Raw genomic sequence first — 19,232 nt, forward strand, 5'->3', positions numbered from 1 at the left:
AGCCAACACAAGTAGTTTGCTGTTTGGGTACTACACAAGTATCTGTCGAAGTCCCTGCAAGTGAATTCAATGACCTGGCTAACCCACAAATAATTTGGTCTATCAGATCAAGAAACAAACTTAAGTAGCATATAAGATGCAAGCCCACAGCTACTGAAATAGTAAAAAAAAAAAACCCAAACCTAAAGTGCTATAGTACATAAAAGTCTTGAGAAAGGAATATAAACACAGCACTTTAACCTGAAAAGCCTCAGTGGAATCATCATCAGGAACTGAACTGAGAGGCTGAGTTCAACTGAGAGGCTGAGTTCAACTGAGCACATACAAGAACACGTATCGTGGGAGGCAGCCAATAGACAGAAATCAGAAACCAAACACTGGCCTGCCTTTATTTACCAGCCCAAAATAGAAGCAGTATTTTCCGCCACCAAAACCCCTGGAAGGTTTGTGAGAGTCCCAGCAGACCAATGCACACAATTCCTGGAAAAGAAGAGATCTCACAGCAACCTCTTACCTGCCAGTGCAAGATAATGCTCCACAGCAGCCCCAGCGTCAGCTTGTGATTTCCATCAACAATGTCAGTTCCTCCAATATTCACCAACTCCACCTGGAGAGATTGGATCAACTCTATATTAAACACTTATCACAGCTTCACACTACAACCCCACCCCATATTCCTGCCTGTCCAGCCACATATTATCAAGTGCTTTGAAATAAAAATGTAATTTGAGCGAGATCCAGAGGTAACAGTACAATCTACATGAATTTGTCATGACAACTGCTTAAATAACATGACAAGAGATGGCAAAGATACTCTTCCATTGGAAGAGTTTTATCCCCTCTAATATACAGATGCATATCAGCAGTCAAAACTGACCAACAGACATCAATGCATGAGAGATCAGACATTAAAAAGAAGTTAAGCATTCCTGCTCCTAGACACACTCAGATATCCCAGAACCATGAAAACTATGATTAAGAGTAATTTTGTCCTTTGCATGAACCAGCATTTGAGCAAAACAAGTTTACACAAGGAGAAAAAAGCTCAAGGGAAAAACAATTTTCAAGTTTCCTATATGCGTAGGACCTCGTATAGACTTGGTAACACTAATTGCGATCATTAAAAAGACAAACACAGAAAGAGACAAGGAGATTATTTCATAAACAAGACAGCAGAAGAGGCTACCCACTCCTCAAGCATTCAGTCTTCAGAAGAAGCAAAGCTTAGAGCAGTCTACCAGATACTCACTCAGTGCTACTTTAGTCTGAACTGAATGGGGGCATCAAGTCTCCATTCAGTCAATGCAGAGAAAGCGCCACTAACTCTGAACCATCTTTTGGAGGGAACCAACAGCAGCACACTGCATTAGTCACTACCACACCTACAGAAGTTGGGCTAGGAACAGCTATGGCAGATGAGACAAGTACCTCCCTGGGTGTATGTACACATACAGCAGATGCTGCAATGTACTCCCACACAAGGCAGATTCTTGTAAATCACCTGAACCAGGAGAATCCTATAGTCTCGGGGCAAGCAGAACAGTGCATTTTATCCCAGTGAAGAAGTATTTTTCTCCATTTCTCACCCCTGCTCAAAAATACTGTTATGCATAGTGTCTGTTAAAAACATCTCCCAGCTTACACCAATCGAAGAATCATATACAGGCATTGCTGGGAATCAGAACTGCTCAGAGATAGAATGTGTACCAAAGAGGTGGCTCAGAATCAAACAATACAATCATGGGACAGCAGCAGAGCCCACACTCTAGCTCACAGTAGATGCAGCCTACAGAGACAGAATAGAGAGGAATAAACAGTTTTTTTTGTTTTAGAAGATGTTGCTGATCCGTAAGAATAGAATAGCTTTCCATTAATATTCTTCCTCTTATCACACATTCATGAATAGCTCCAATTCTACAAAACGTACTGTAACCTCATTGCTTTCAGACAAGATATTGACAATTATCAGTCCCCCAGAAGTTTCTTGGAGAATCAAATCAAAACTGTTGCAAGATTAACATGGAGCTACAAGTTACACTTCAAATTACTAAGGAAGTTTGCAGATTGTCCTCTCCCAATTTTTACAGCAGCTGGAACAGAATCTTACTGCAATACTCTTTGCAAATATTTGGCATATATTTTAAGGTAACTGTAAATAGCCAAAAGTATCACCAGTGGGAAACATTACAGACTGGAAAGCACTCTGAAACGCAGGAGCAGAGAGCAGGACTAAAGGTCAAGGCCACAAAACTAAAACAATTACATTGTAAGAGCTTTTTTTCACCAGTAATAGATAAGCACTCCCGAGAATGGGTAACAAAAAATTTTAATCACGCATTAACAACAGCCACAAAATAATCCACATGCCCATTTTAGTATTTTAATGATTCTGAACTAAACTGATGCTTTGTAGGATGCAGTCAGCAATCCACTAGGATGGTGACTGGACTTCTGAGAATTAATCACAGATAATAAATAGAAGAAAGCTAACAGCAGACAGTCAGTACTACTGATTTTGGCTATGATTTTCAATAGGTTTTTCAGTATTCATTTTTAAAACTTGGTCCACAAATCAAAACAGTGGGAATTCATTACATAGAACCATTCTGTTCATCAAATCAATGATGTTCACAGGATCATTTGAACATCTACACACCCTAGACCTGTCTCACCCTTGCAATATGTATTTAATCAGTTTTATAAGTTATTTCACACGTTATGAACATTGTATAGCCCACAAACTCAGGCAACAGAATACAACTGTTTCTCATTGGATCTATTTTCCTTTCCTCTTAATACAAACTTTCTAATAAAGTTAAACAGTAGCTATAAATCATGTACATAACCCTAACAACCTTCAGCTAACTAACACCATCTGTTTACTTCTAGAAACCCAGACCCTGCAAGGCTAAGGAAGAACTAATTAGTTATTATAATTCAATATTATTTCATTAATTATCTTTATAAAATAAATCCATTAAAACTCATTACTTATCCTTTGAAAAAAATAAAAGTTTACAGTACCTTTAAAGAAGAAAACAAACAAATAATCCACCACAAAATTTGGCTACTTCCTAGAAATATGACACTAGTCCACCAACACGAAGGGGAAATTGCAGTATTTTACAACATGTTCATATCTCTCTTCAATCAGCAGTTTGCATAAATATGTCAGTGCCTTTTTGCATTAGATGAATTTTATTGCCAAAATGTTCTTAAGTTATTTTAGTGCCCTGACATTCACAAATAGAAATTCTAATTACAGGGTGAGCTTAGCAGGAACTGTTCTTCAGAGTAAAAAATAAAACCTCTTTACTACAGCCCTACTGGTTTCTAGGCAGTAAACAAAACCAAAAAACCCCAAACAATTAATGTCATTTTCCTTAAAGAAGTATTGGGGTTGGTTTGTTCTTCTAATCAGTTAGAAAGTTCCAAATTAGAAAAACTCAATACAGATTTGTCATAGAGCTGATAGATGTCAATGGAAAGATCCTTCTGGATTTTGAGAGCAGGACACACAAAGCAGATACAAAACCTAACATATCAGTACAGATTTTTGCACAAGTTATGCATTATCACCAGAAATCGGGGGGGTTTTCCTGCCAGGTTCATGAGCTATGCATAGCTATGCTTCAAGTCACCATTGTTTTGGGATCTGAACACATCGCAAAAACAGTTCAATCCCATTAAGTTTGCATTTTAAGGTCTCGCAAAACTGCCTGACACCAAAATTCTACATCAGATAAGGAAAACTCAGAACAGTTTAACCATCATCTTTGAATTCTCATTTAAGGTACCAAAAATAAATAATTTTCTCCATTTTGAACTCATTTAGACAAAGGAACAAATTAAACAGTCTATCAAAAAGTTGTGAAGAAACATGCTCACATTGTTCTGATGCAAGACTTGCAGTACTCTGTTGACATTATTTAAGGCATGGACTCGTGTGGAACCTCGTTCTTTAGGCTGAAAATGAAGAGGGTACAATATGTTCACATCACAAGTAACTTGACAGACCAAACAAAACAAATCATAGAGCAAACAACAGGAGATGTCTTCATTTTCTCCATTGTCTCCAGACTTTTTGTTTTGAAATAGCAACAAAAAAAACACAAGATCATCCACAACAACTTCAAAATGAGAACTGATCAGAACAATATATTCCTCAATTCAAGGTACAAGACAAGCCTTGTATTCCAAATGTGTTTCAATTCGTCTTTGGCAAGTCCAGAACTTTTATTCCCAGCATCTGAAGAACTATAAACTGGCAACACAACAGCAAAGTGGGAGTTCCCGGGAAAATCTGAGGGGTTTGAACATTTGCCAGAGTAGTTGAAATTTTTTGGCTCCCAAGAGGGAACAAGCAGCAATTTGTTTTCTGGCACTAAAAGCCTACTAAATCTTTGCATAGTGTGAAGAAGTTACCCTTCCTGACTTCCCCTTCCTCTTAATGTTGGGGGACAGCACAGGATACTGCAACTCTCAACAATATCTGCCACTCCATTTGCTTTTAATCACTGTGGCCACTCCTGTGGCCAATCATGATCATACTGCAAGAACATAGAATTGAACTTAGAACACGATAATCAACAAAATTAGAAACCAAGAGAGTTCTATTGTATTTAGTATACTTCAAATCTGACCACAAACGATTAGAAAGAAGTACTAGTGAAATGCCTCTGTTAAAAACAAGGTAAGCTTGCAAGGTAACAAAGATGACTGAAGGTTCCCCATAAGGTCAATGAAAAAAATTTGAGATTTATTATACATAATGAAACTACAAATTTAATCCTAAGGGATGGCATAGATTTCACCATGCCTCATCTATCTTTCTGAAGAAGCCTCAGTATTATATTAGCAGGGGAAAAGTTTTCAGCCCCATATAGTTTTCCCAAGACTTGAGCAAGTTTTAGCCCTCTATCTGCAGATCAAAGGATTTTTCAGTAGTGATACAGATTTTTGTATTACCTACTAGTTGTTATTCCTAATTCTTTTTTAAAGGATCTTCCATGATCTTATTAGAACACATCCACAGATATTCAGCTAAAGGCTGCTCTTCCAGATCATCCAGAAGCAGACCTTTAAAGGATCTCTACTAAAAATATATACTATGTGAATAACACCATTGGTTTTACATGCTTTGCTAAACATTGTTAACCATCAAGAATAGGTTACATAGCTAACTTTAGCCTGACCCTGTATTCCATGAGAGGAGTTCATGGGAATTTCACTGGAACTGTAGAGAGCAAGTACATATTACAAGCAAAAAAGTATTTCTAAATAAGTTAAAATAAAAAACAATCACGTGCTATAGCAAGTTGTGTGGTTTGTTTATTTAGTTGTTTTAATAAATGAGAATGATTCATACAAACTTCTTACCAGAGATTTCCCTGTCAGACCCTCCAAAAGATCCAAAAGCTTCCTTCCATCTTTCAGATCTGTGAACATGTCTTTTACCGGGGGCTTCCCACTCTGCAATATAAATGAAAACACTTTTTATTACTGCTTAAGTAAAACATCCATGAAAAAGGCACTTTTACCTTTTTGTCTTTCAGTTGATTTTTATTTAGTACAAGCATAGTAAATATAAGCTAGAGGACTATGACAGCTATCAGAAAGTCATCCTTCCCTTCAGCACTTTCCCTCTCCATTTCTATGGCTATATGCATCAGCAGCCTAATACCGAGAAACCAAATAGGCACATCCTGGCTTAGACGTTAGGGTAGGCATCTTAACACGAAAAGATGACAAAGAACAAAACTTGGCAAGTTTGAGAACACATTTGTGAAAGAATGCTTTGGTCCGACTGCATCTAAACTAGAAGGAAACTAGGGCTTTTCAGAAATAAGCTACTGGGACAAATTCGTTCATTTAAAAAGAGAAAAGGCAAAAAAAGGATTTGGAATTGAGCCCTGTGTTAGGAGCTACCATCCTTCTACAGAGACTAGTAGATCAAAAGGTATAACATATATTGAAAGAAATTAATCATTTTCTCTACACTGAAAAAAAAGCAAAGTATGAAACTAAGCACTATTCTAAATCACATATTTCTAATATTAATTTTCTCTAAGGGCAGAGGGACACCGTACAAGAATGATGGTACGTGACAGCAGAATCATGTTACGATATTAACTTTTTCCACGCTCTTTAGATTTTATTTCTTCTTGGACCCTAACACAGGAAAGGATTACAGGGCAGGGGGAGAAGACACATGCAGACAGCAACTAAGTAAGTGCATTTACTCAGTAATATTCATCTGCTGGCTGCCAAGAAACCAATTAAGCCACTTGTTTCAGCTTCCCTTGGAGTGCCAATCTGAGAAGAAAAATATTTTCTAAAAAGTACTTAAAACTCCAACACTGCCTTATTCTGTCACCTTGTCTTTACAACATCACTCTTCAGAACGAAAGCTGTCAAAAGTCCATCTTGCATGACATGAATTAGCTGCTATAGAACTCTATCTTCACTTACCTCCTCCTGCCCTGACAGCTGCTAATAATTGTCAAATGCTGGCTAATACATCAGAGAAAGAGCACTGAACCACCTACTGAATGCTTTATTTTTTGTAAATGCCTGTTTTTCCCCAAAATTCATAAGGGTTTTCCTTAAACGTCCACTTTAATTAGATTTACTACTAAAATTATTCACAAGAAAAGAGCTGAATAATTCCAGAGCCCTATTTTAATGTCCTATATAGAACTATACTTAAGCATAACTTAGTATCAACCAGCTAAACTAACAGCAGCAAGAATGATATCACTAAGGTCTTGTCTTAAAACACATATATGCTAGCCCCAGTGTCGAATATTAAATTAATTTTGCAATTAGTTTTCCTGATAAATTTTTTCTTCAATTAGACTCAAATCATGCTTAAAAACAAGTCTGAGGTCCAACAAATAAAACAAGACTAACCCTACAGCTCAGAAATTAAGAGCAGGAAGGGAGAGAGAGATGGTTACAAAACGTTTTCTAACCTGTCAGAGCATGACAAGGCTCAACTCAATTGCTTCACTCAGTCCAAGGGGACAGGTGTTCAAGCACAGACATTTTCTTACCCTCAGAAAATGTTGGTGTGCAAGACTGAACAGTGAGTTAACACCAAGACAACATGTCAACCCATATCACTCTGTCTGAAGAAATTTTCAGCTAACATCACTACTGTGCTTGAGCATCCACTCTGTTCACCAGACCTGGCTCCTTATTCCCAAGGATCAAGCCAGTTCTTAAAGGAACCCAGTTTTTGTCAGCAGAATGTGGGAAAGCAAAAGTGACAGAGTTCCTCAACAGTCTGTCAGAACATGATCTGCAGAATTGCTTTGAACATTGGCAGCATTGTATGCAGCTGTGTGTCAACTCAAAGGAACTATTTAAGAAAATTAACTATGATCACCTTCATTTGTTAAATAAGAAGTCACCATCTCAGTCTCAGTGGTTTTGTGTGAGACTTTATATACACATTTTGACACATACTTAGGTAAAGGGTGTAGAAAGTTAAGTAGCTGTCAGTCTGATACCAAATAGGAGTATTCGTTAAACATTAGCATTTGATAACATTCTGCCATCATGTACTGCCACTTCCTAAGTTCAACTACAATACAGTAAGGGATAAGGCTTTCCGCCTAGTGCACACACTTTTCAGATGATTCAGCTGCTTCACTGCTGCACAGCAACTTAATGGAAGCGCACTGGAGCAGGAGAACAGGAATACCTGAGTAAATGCAGGGAAGCATCTTGTACAGTTTGTGGTGTTCAATGGGAGGAAACAACCCACAGTGCAATTGATTTCAGATGCCAGCAAAATTTGGTTTAACTTAGTTTGCATCACCACACAAAAGATACTAAAAGTAGTGTGGTAAAGGCATGAGAAAATTATTCTTGTCTCCAGAGGAGCAGACTGAAGGAGCTAACAGAGGTTTCACTGGATGCAATACAACCAACTCTCATTGTGAAAGCAAATACCTGTTAGCCATTGAAGTAAGTGTTTTCAGAGTGGAGTAGAGGGGAGAATAACCTCAACTGACCTGCTGGTCAGGCTTCTTTTTATGCAGCTCATGATACAGTAGGCTTTCTGGACTACAATTGCACATTCCCATCACATGTCCAACTTCTGATCCACCAGTATCTGCAAGGCCTTCTCCACAGGGTCGCTCCCGATCCATTCATCCCCCAGTGTGCTGATATTGAGGATTGGCCTGATGCAGGTACAGAACCTTGTACTTGGCCTACCCGAGCTCCATCAGGTTCACACAGACCCAGTCCTCAAGCCTGCCAAGGTCCTTCTGGAAGTTAGCCTTTCCCTCTTGCAAACCAAGTGCACCACTCAGTGTGGTGTCACCTGCAAACTTGCTGAGGGCAAACTCAGACCAGTTAGACATCACTGATGAAGACAAACACTATGGGTCACAATAAGGATCCCTGAAGGGCATCACTTGTTACTGATCTCCATTTGGACGCTGAGCAGTTGACTGCAACTCTTTGGATGCAGCCAATTCCTTGCCCATCTAACCGTCCATTCATCAAACCTGTCTCTCTCCACTTTAGTGACAAGGATGTTGTGGGAGACAAGTGTCAAAGGCCTTACAGAATCTAAGCCTTTAAAACAACTGAGAATTCTACAGCTATAAATCCTCTATAAATGTGTTGCCTTAGGTCTGAGAGTTAAAAAAATTTTGGATCTACTGAAAAAGCATAAAGATGCTTCATTTATACAGTACAAGAGCATGGAGGGCATAGAGCCTTTTTCATTTCCCTTCTATTTACTTCTCATGCATGAAAACAAGCAGAATTACTTTCTGCTTTCAGTCATTCATTCAGATGGGTCATGGTATGTTCCAGCCCTACGCAATGCACCCATCTGTGGTGGTGAAAGTAATACAGATACACTTTCTCAGGAGCATGGTTCTTCCATTTCACTGGCCATCAGAGTACCACATCTTGCTGTCCGTTAAAGAATCAGCAGAAGCATATTAAATTATTTCTGCAAGCTCAGCTACTCTTTTCTGGTTTATTAAAGTATCCGCTATCCTCAAAACAGAGGCAGCAACATGCAAAGCCTCTGTATTTATTGTCTAGCAAAACACTCTCTATGAGAAGGAACTCAGTTCAGAGGAAGCAGTTGCTCTGCACTTGAAGTGAAGTTGCCTAAGAAAGGGCTGTAGCCCATCACCACCCTCCACCGCGACACACCTTTTAGGAAGGCTGGAAACCTGCTCCTCCAGCTTCACACACCCACCTGAGGAGCATGAAGGAACCTGGTGGCAGCAGCCACCCAGGCAGCCCCAGCTGCCCCATCAGGGCACAGAGCCCAGATTGCTGCAGTCGTAATGGGATTGGAGACAGCACATGCACTGAACCTTCCTCTGCTCACACTGACTCTTCCAACTTTTGTGTTTTTCTCACACCCCAGCATACATTCTCATACCAAATCTGCTGTCTGAGCCATACGGTCTGCAATCAGTAACATCACTACTTTGTCCTCCAGCACATAGTGCTGCCAGATCCTGCCTGGCTTTCCCAGGATGCAGTTGGACAGCAGTCTGCTGAACTTCAAGAAGTCTTTTGCTTTCCTCTTTCAGAAAGGACAGCTATGTATCCCAACTGCCAACAGCTGTATGACTCAGTTTATTAAGCATGTGGAAAACTGCTTTATAACATGGCAGCACAAGGGATTGTCCCCTACACCCATTTCCTATGACCAGACAAGGAATAGCTGTGGAGCAATGCTGGCAGGACAGCTATGGATGCCCTCCTACAGCAGGCAAAGGCCAGTGCAGAGCCAGACCAGGTTGCTGCCTTCACCACTGTCCCCTTGTGAGAAAACAGACATAATGCTGCAACTCTTTAGATGTACAATTCAGCACTGAGCCTCCTGGGGGAGGCTGCTGTGGCAGCCCAAAAGCTGTCTGGGAGCTACAACACATGACTGCTAAGGCTAGACCTGTGCTTCTAAATCGGAGAACCTAATCACAACCAGCATGGCCAGGAGAACTCCAAGCCCTCGCTCTGACCCACATGGGGTACCTGATGGGGCCCATGCAGACAGCACTGCCCTGAGCCACACTGGGGTGGAGCAGGCAAGCCCTGGGGCCACCTCTGTGCTAGGGCCGACTGACATGCTGCAGCAGCAGCCTGGGCTCTTGGGCAGGGCAGAAGACCTTTCCCATCCTATAGGGTAAGGCATGGTGCTCTGCAGACAGCTTTCCCTTCCCCTCCCACCCCTTCCCACACTCTTACTGCTCACTAACCTCCATAAAGCAATCCGGCCTTCTGAAAAACTCTGCACGCACCTTGTGTGTGCATATAAATATATATATACACAAATACATAACGGCAGCATATAAAAAGCTATATATATAAAGTATTGCCTAATATACTGTATGCTAAGGTAAACTAAATTTCTGCTTTTCAAAATGAACATTTTACTCACTTTCTACATACTTGAAGTTAAGCTTCTGCCAGCATCCCATAAGGAGTAGTCCATCACTGAGCATAATGGATCAAGAAATTTAAGTATTTGCCTTATAATAGTGACAGTGACAAAGCACACTGAGCCCTTCAAGGACAAGCTGCTAGTCACGGTTGTGTTGGTAAGTACTTAAGGAGCAGCCTACTTCATGCTAAGCACTGTACAAATATGAGGCAGATAATGGGTCCTTTCTCAAAGGCAAAATAAAAAAGTTTATACTACAAAGGTAATATAAAGGACAGGCAGGGAGACACTGCATACCAGGAGAACGGTGCCAGTTCAGAGTATAAAACACCCGCATCTCTCACTGAACTCTTATCCATTACAAGAACGCAGTTTCTCAGCTTTGCTTCCGTTTGCTGCAACAGCAAAAAAGCACTTGGAGAAACCTCTTCCCTCAGCCTGAGAGGGCTTTACCAGCAGAGAGACACACAAAGCTGCTGTAGTAGGAGGCAAGGGCTTGATAAAACAGACAAAAGAATATAAATAGCAGACTTAACTTAGAAAGAGGCCACGTTGGTTGCCCAATGTTTTAAACTGGCACTGACAGCTGGAAAGGAGCTGATTCATTGAAACAGGCATTAGGAAGAGAGTAAGGGGGAGGAGGAAAAGGAAGGCAGAACAAGAGAAAAGCAAGTAAGTGAAATAAAAACTGGAGACAGAATGTAATCTAGGGCTGGACTTGCTTGTGCATTTATAAGCTTTGTGGTGTCACATCTGTTACCCACCACAGGATTCATACAAGGATCAGAACCAGATCCACCCTGTTACATTTATTCCAACAAATGTTTTGGTGCCAGCCTTTGCCCTAACACAAAGGGGGGAGTGGAGGGGGAGAAAAAAGAACTTTCACTAGCTACCCACAGCAGAAAAAAATTCCTATTGATTCATCTCATGGGGCAGCAGCAGTTTCTGAATAATCTTTGAACTGGAGACCAGATGCTAGCCATACGTGGCAAGAGCAGTCACTACAGGCTTTGCATGCTATGGCAAGACTCCAAGACCATTTGGGAAGGAGAGCTCATGTACAGCGATGTTTTCACAGCAACCGCCCTTGTATGCCCACTGGCCATCTTTCAACTCTCTCTACCTGGATCAGGTTTAAGAGGGTGACTCACTTCCTTGTGTGCATCTAGGATTACTTGCAAAGAAGGGTCATCCAGGCCAGCCAACATGACTGTGCAGAAATCATTTCTTCTTTGCCAGAAAGCATGTCCAGGAAATACAGGAAGAAATGAACAAAATCTGGACCATATTTTAAGAGTCATTCAATGCTAACAACACTAGAAAGACCAGCCATCAACATTGCCTGTCTCTCCCCATGGCAGGGAAGTCGGTACTAGATGATTTTTAAGGTCCCTTCCAACCCAAACTATTCTATGACTCTATGATTTAGTTTGTTCTGCTGAAGCCACACAGCTACAAGGCAGCAAACTTCCTAGAATATTTTACAGTAGAACATTAATTGTCCCTTTATTACTAATGGGGAACTGTAATTTGCTAACTTGGCTCAATTTGACAGAGGAAAGGCCCTCTCAGTTTCACAGTAATGCATGCTGGCTGTCACCAGTCAAGTAATGTATACTGTAAAAGCGTACACACGACCTTCACCAGCCACTGAAGGAATGCAGTGGATGAGTTCTGGTGGCTCAGAGCAGTGCTGGGAAAAGCTGTATTTGCCAGTTTAGATCATCTGTCACCTCAGAAACACTAGGACACCCTGAAAGGATAAAGAAGCAGTACATCTTGATTTTTCCATTACATCGCTCTGATTTTCCAGTGTCTTATTTAAGTCAGAGTTGTGGGCTCTTAAGTATTTTTAACCAATTTATTACTATTTTTCATGTCTAATAAAATGCTTAGTAGACAGGTCAAAATAGTAGAGTTGCAGAGATCCTTTCCCCTTTTTCTTCACAATGGGGAAATATTGTACAGGTTGGGCACTTAAAACTAGAACATGAACCATTTATAATGTTCAAGCACATTCCTAAGAATTCATGGTAACCACCTACTTTGAGTTTAAACTCAAACTTCATGATGAATACAGAGTTAAGAGACATGTCAAGTGCTGCTACATCATGAGGCCAGGACATGGGAACTCAATGTGGGAAAACACAGAAAGCGAAAAGGTCACTTGAAAAAGTAAACAACTATGTCAACAAATAATCTCGCCAATTTCTAATTTAGGACTATCAACATTGTTTACAGGACTATTTTTATTAAAACATGATACTTCTTCTCCATCCTCCTTCCACTGACACATGGGAGTTATAGCAGAGTGTACATAACTGCTAGGTGTACTGTGACACACGTGCCTTAATTGAGCATGTCCTACTCTATGCTGACTATGCCCCAGTTGTGGCATCTCCACGCCACACTAGGACCAAAACTACTAATTCAAATACCAAGTGAAAAATATTTATAAACATGGGAGGAAGGCACCTTATAGACAGAATTAAGATTGTTGCTTAAAAATAAAAAGTAACTAGTTATTTAAAATTGCAAACAGGAAAAAAGACTTAGGTAAGATAGAAAGTTTGATTCTACTAGATGACAGACATGATTTTAAGAAGCAAAGCTAAAAAGCTCAATCCACTGAACTGCCCCAGCTTGCAGTTAAGCCTTATTTATCATTACAAGCAGAGGTAGTTTGGACCGTACTTGTTATCATTGTCAGTTATTTCTCCTGTAAGACTGGAAGGTTTTATATTTTTATTTTGAGCCACGTAACTTCAGATTGTGACTTGGTTTCTTAAAAAAAAATCCTGCTGATCAGGTTGACTATTGTTCTCATTAATGATTAACAACTAAATGAATAGATTTGCTTCAGTGCCTTTAGCAGGTTCAGCTGTAGTGCCTAAGAAGGTCACAGATACACCCACTCCAAAAACTGGGGAAATAACCAAGACCAGGAATCAAATTAAGCCCAGAGCATTCCCCAGAATAGGTAGTAATTACTGTATTACTATTAGTAAACAAATCTTTGAAGTCCAGTAAAGGGACATGGCTGCCTTCAACCTGTTCATACAGCAGAAAACAGCTGCAGTTGAGAGGAAGGAAGAAAACTTGCAGTTCTCATGCTGTAGCTAAATCTGGGAAAAATCCTGAACTGCTTTGTATTACTGGTTTTAGGCTATAAATTAGTCATCCTTACCATATCATAAAGTATTAGAGAAAAGACTTATTTCCCTGCATCTTGGTTAATTCACATCCTATTTGGCCTCTTCTCAGGAGGGACTAAGCAATCCAGACAAGAAAAAAGGATAAAATTGAGTTTCTCAAGGCCAATTGATACAAACACTACATTTGTTTCCACACAGGTTGCTCCTCAAGTTAAGGCCAAATATTTTACACTTTGGCTGTCTTTGAGTAAGGTTGCGTTTTGAAGTTTAATTCAGCAGTGGAAAACAGCAAGAGCAATTAGACTGGAGAAAACTTTACCAGCAGTCTAGTAATTCCTTGCTCACACTACAAAAACTGAACTGGAAAAACAACTACAGACCATCTTAGGTGATGTCTCCTTAGACAGGTAAAATAGCCTTATCAATCTTTTTGATTGGTCTTCTTGTGTGACTAATACGTTAAACTCCATAATTCTTCTTCCCAAGAAAGCCCTTCTGAAATGTCTTCGGCCTCAGGTATCGCAGGCCATGTGAAATTCATTATCTTGAATAGGTATGCTTTTGTCTTTGAAAAGATTTATCACATTTGCCAGGAGTCAGCAGTGGAGCAGCAAACTGTCTTCAGAAGTACAGGGCCTGACATTTACTATTACAGTAAAACAACCCTTGGAGGAAAGGAGAAAATTAAAGAGCAATAATGGTGGAAAAGACCTATCCAGCATATCACCTAAATAGTTAAGTAAGAATTCACAATTTGCAAATGAATTAATGTCTGGTATAATGAAGGAACTGCTTTAATTTTAAGGTATATATAAAGCTATCACAAAGCACTCCAAGCACAGCTCATTGGTTTGTCTACTCCTCTTCTTTCTTTATTTGGTGTCCCTCAAGAGGAAGGAACCACTCAGAGCCTATGACAGGAAACACCTAGGAGTCCCAGTACCAATAACTTGACTTCTTGTAGGCTTCCCTGGAGCTCATTTCTGGAGCATAGTCTGCTCCCAAGCTGTACCTCAGCCTCTTCTTTGCTCTTTACCTATAAACTGACGTATTTTGTAAGACTGTGGAGCAGGAAAGAGCTTAAGATGCTGTAAAAGCACATGAGGTCTGGCTTTACCTACACTGGCAGCTACTGGCTCCAAGCCCTGCCAGTGCTGCAGCTGCTTGCCAATGCAGATGTCTGGCACCAGCGCAGGACCTGGAGGATCAAGACCAGAGAAAGACGTGCAAAAGACTACTGAAAATGCAGAAATAAGACAGTCATCCATATGTAAGAATTAAATTGAGAGCTTGGATTAGAAAGAGATGGGACTACATGACAAGGAAGCTTAGCTCTCAGGCACACAAGGGTTTTGAATGCAGCTCCCAAGACCTTGGAACAATGTCCTCAGCTGGCTCCTGTTCAACAGCTATTCATACCCAAGACTCGCGACTTGGGGTGAGGTGCATGGAAGGAAATCCATCTTTTCACTGGATGCCACATGCATCTCTCCAGGGGTTCATGTTCTTTTTGCAGAGCAGAGTCTCCACAGTAATAAACTGTTTCTGCCATTCCTGTGGGAAAGATTCCCAAATGTGACAAAGACAATTCTTTGAGAAAAAGGAAGTCTCAGTTTGCCCATGCTGGATCTGTGAACTTCCTCTAGAGTGACAGCACTAAGCTCTGACAAGCTGTGACAGATCTCACTCCACAGATCTAAGAGTTAGGGCATCATGTTTCTCGTGCTGACTCTGGGTCGTACCTGCCAAATTCAGGAACAGCGGAAGAGGATAGTAACAAATCTGAAAGCAAACCGGATAATAGGAACATGAAAGCCAGTAAAGACAGATTCCTGTAAGGAAATAAAGAAAGGGCAAGGCTAGGACTGTTTAGAGATGCAAAAATAGGACCAGCCACACAATCAAATCCTGTAAGGGCTGGGAAGTTTGAGGAGATGTAGAGTGGGAAAAAGGAAAAGGAAAGACAGAAAGGAGCTTTAACAAGGAAAATTGTGTCTTACTGGGTAAGCAGCCAAGTGACAGAGAGAAACTGGAATGAAATAGGCAGGGTGATCAAAACTCCAGATTTGCTGGGCAAGCAAGCTTTTCAGCACGAAAGGGTGTAACAGAAAGGGGAATAGGGAGGAAGACAGGGTCAGAAAGTAGGAGTAAAGAAAATAGGACAGAAAAACTGTACTGTCAGGGTCTGCAGTCAGACACAAGATTCCAGAATTCCTCAACATATCTATCAAGTCTTCTAGAAACCTTCTAGAGTTGCAAGTACCCAGCTACTATGCTATGTAATTATCAGCTGAAGAGTCAGGTTTGTGTGATGATATAAAAGTGCATGGCATATGAGCTGGACTGAAAAACAGATTGAAACTATTCAGAAGTTTGGAAATCTCAAAACTAGAGTTGATGGCAAAATATTTGACCACTCCTCTTTTACTCATTTGTAACAAATATATGGTTAATGGAGCAATAAGTTAGCCCATGGATCTGAATTCAAACTCTACTTTAAGTTAAAGGGCAACTCTAGGCTAAATAGAATCGTCTAAGTAACAGGCAATCACTATGGTTATCAATGTTAAGAGACTTCCCTAGATCGTTAAGCCCAGTACTTGCTCATACAGGCATCATCTTGAAGTCCTAATCAAGCTCATTTGAAAAGAAACTAGATATTTTAGATGGTTTGCTTGAGTCCACAGAAGAGATGAATCCTCTGAGCGCTGTCATAAGAACTCAACAAGAGCTCTAATTTACATCAAGAGAGTACAGAAATGTGAAATCCTCTGGATTATCTAATCAATGTGTCATATTGGGCACTCAATTAGTAGCTACTTCTGATATTTACCTTTATTTGAATTATAGTGGCTTTAAACACAAGGTCATTCTTTTGCATTGCAGACGGGTGTTCTGAAAATATACCTATTAATATTTACAAAGTGGTAAGCATTAATGAAAAATGATAGAACGGGATAAAGAAAAATAGAAAAAAATTACAGAAAACATTTTAGTGTTTGAAGAGCACCAACAAAAGAAGGGAAAGACATTGCTCTCTTTCTAGATCCAACTAGTTTATAGAGGCTCAGTTGCTTACTTTGTGTTTAAATGAAGGGCAACTGCAATGTAATTCATTTGGAAGGACAAATAAAATTCTTGGAGCAAACTTTGTAATTCCATACAAAAATCTTCAGTTACTGTTTTGCTTTCTGCAATGCAAGTCAGATTATTTACCCAGCCTCCAAAATCTCTCTATTCTGATAAGTAGCTGAATCAATCTAGTTCACAGAAAATCAATTCTAAACAATTCAAGTGACTTGCTAAGTGCGAAAACTTGAATAAGACTGAAATCAGTCTTTTTTATATTTTCAAGGCACAGTGGAAGTTAGTCTTTCCTACATGGTGAGTTCTACTTAACACCAGCCATTTCCTTGCAATCTGAACCTGCCAATCTTCATAAACCTGTGTCTTATCATGGCAAAGCAGCCATGCTCATGTTTGAATTGGACATGCAGCAGTACATTTTTATACACGTCTCTAATCATTAACATAGCTTTCATAACTTTGAATGGTTTAATGGGCCATGAAATTATAGAGTTACTTCAAATCCCAATATCTGACCATACCCTGTGGCAGGGAAACCCAGGAGCTAATCAGCATCTCTCTTAATACACAGCATAAAAAGAAAAGGCACTTTATAAAACACAGCCATGGGTGTACAACTAAAGACTGAAATCAGTTTTACCCATTTCAATACAATGTCCATACACACACAAAGAAGTCACATAGCACATTCTCAGTATCACTGTCGTTTGTGTTTGTGCCATCTTTATGCCAGTGTCTCTACAAATAGGCCTTCCTTTATCACCATGTTTTCACTCCTCACGTGATCCTAACCTGCCTAACCCTCCTCCCCCAGAACTGTCTTTCCCCTCAGTATCCGTCAAAAGCAGAGTATAGAGCAACCAGCTACACATGCGCTCCTCCTCTAAAGAGCAAACTAGCCAAGAATGCATTGGATTAAGTGTATGATATCAGCTTTCAACCAAAACAAACCTAAGCCAAAGTGAATCAACCAAGGCCACAAGCTTTGCATTTCCCAGTGTCTTGTTGCACAGGAAGGGAAGGAAGGAAAAATTTCTTACATTGCTGACCAAAAGCTTCAGAAGGGCAGCACGCCAGGGGCAGTCATTCATCGCTATAACACTGTTGCTTTATTAAAAAAAAAGAAACAAATCCCACACACGCCTCTTTCTATATTTATACCTTCTTTCAAGATTTCACATGCATACCCCGCTTCATCGACAGCATGCAAACTAGTGGGTATCCCACTTGCAGCACCATACTGGCAAGAAAAAACACACCCATGAGTGCTCTAACAGCCACCTAGGTTCCTCCACATATTCAAACTACAAAGTAGAGAAACTTCCCACAGCCACCGCACCCCTGGGCAAAGTATCTTTTTTCACTATCAGAATAGCAGCATAAAAAGCAGGCTTTGAATAGCATCCCAAAGCAACCATTGCTTCCTTTCTCATCCTAACAAAAAAGATCCTTGGCACATTTCAAGCTGGTCAATAGAATTGAAAAACAACAAACGTACAGCATGACAGCCAAAAGTCAAAGTGAGCTAGCAAGAGAATCAGTCAAGACTCTAGTAGAAATACCAAGTGGCTTCAGCTGGAAGTTTACAAGTAGTTTGGGCAAGTAAAGCAGACTCAGCAGCACTAACAGTAAACACAGACTAAGGTTCAAAATCAAAAAACTGCATGAAAAAAAGCTGTGTAAAGTAAGAGGACCTAAACCTCAGATAACACCATGCAAATAATTGTATTTTAATATTAAGATTGATTCTACATATCTTGTTAGAGAAAAAAAGAAAAATTAACATTTATGCGCATGGGGAAACAGAACAAACATTTTATCCGTTTCCATTACAGGCTTTGACAGGTCTGACTAGCAGTATTCTACAGGAGTAAGAGCAAAGACTATTTAACCAATATTGTTCTAAACAGTGAATCAAAATAAAAGTAGTACTTCCAACCCAACATTACCTTGGAAAACCGAGCATTTATCCATTTTGTAAAGGTCTTTTTCTGTACATCATTATGTTCATCTGCAGAGAGAAAAGAAAACAATGATTGCAAATGCATTCTCAATTCTAGATTGCTCAGAACAGATCATATTGAACATTATCTTGACCCAGTGGGAGAAATTTTTGCCATTTACCAATGAAGTCATTCAAACCTCTACAAGACTTTGGTACTTGCAGAGTCACACAAATGTCTTAACTTTGATAGCAACCAAAGCAGTTCCTCTGCATTAGAGACAGCCTCAACACACCTCCTGGGCAGGATACCAATGCATTCAATTCACAGGCTCCCCATCGGGTCAAAAGCAACCTATGAAACCATGGGCTTTTAATCAGACTTTGTCAATACCTTTTGGCTTGTATGCATTACTCCAAAAGCAGCCAAGGTCCCCGATTCAAGCTTTTGATGCAGGTAATAAGCTCCTTCAGTAGCAACGCTGCTAGAATAACCATTGGAGCACCCACATCCTTAGCCACCCTCAGCTTCATTTCACATCTGAGTTAGGAACCATGGTATTCAGTCACAGGCAAGTTCAGCTAAAGGGCTCAGTAGCTCATCCTCTACTGATGG

General features: G+C 40.1%; 1 protein-coding gene across 1 annotated transcript in view; it reads right to left on the reverse strand.

The window, feature by feature from the left end:
• UTRN (utrophin) overlaps window positions 1-19,232 on the reverse strand; it is a 336,261-nt gene that overhangs the window by 293,819 nt on the left and 23,210 nt on the right. Inside the window, exons 2-5 of the mRNA XM_054061674.1 lie at window positions 18,624-18,685; window positions 5,380-5,472; window positions 3,889-3,966; window positions 515-607 (exon numbers count right to left, since the gene is read on the reverse strand). Coding sequence (XP_053917649.1) covers window positions 515-607; window positions 3,889-3,966; window positions 5,380-5,472; window positions 18,624-18,685 — 326 coding nt within the window. The remainder of the gene's footprint in view (window positions 1-514; window positions 608-3,888; window positions 3,967-5,379; window positions 5,473-18,623; window positions 18,686-19,232) is intronic.

The sequence above is a fragment of the Cuculus canorus genome, chromosome 3, assembly GCF_017976375.1.
Source record: "Cuculus canorus isolate bCucCan1 chromosome 3, bCucCan1.pri, whole genome shotgun sequence".
NCBI lineage: Eukaryota > Metazoa > Chordata > Aves > Cuculiformes > Cuculidae > Cuculus > Cuculus canorus.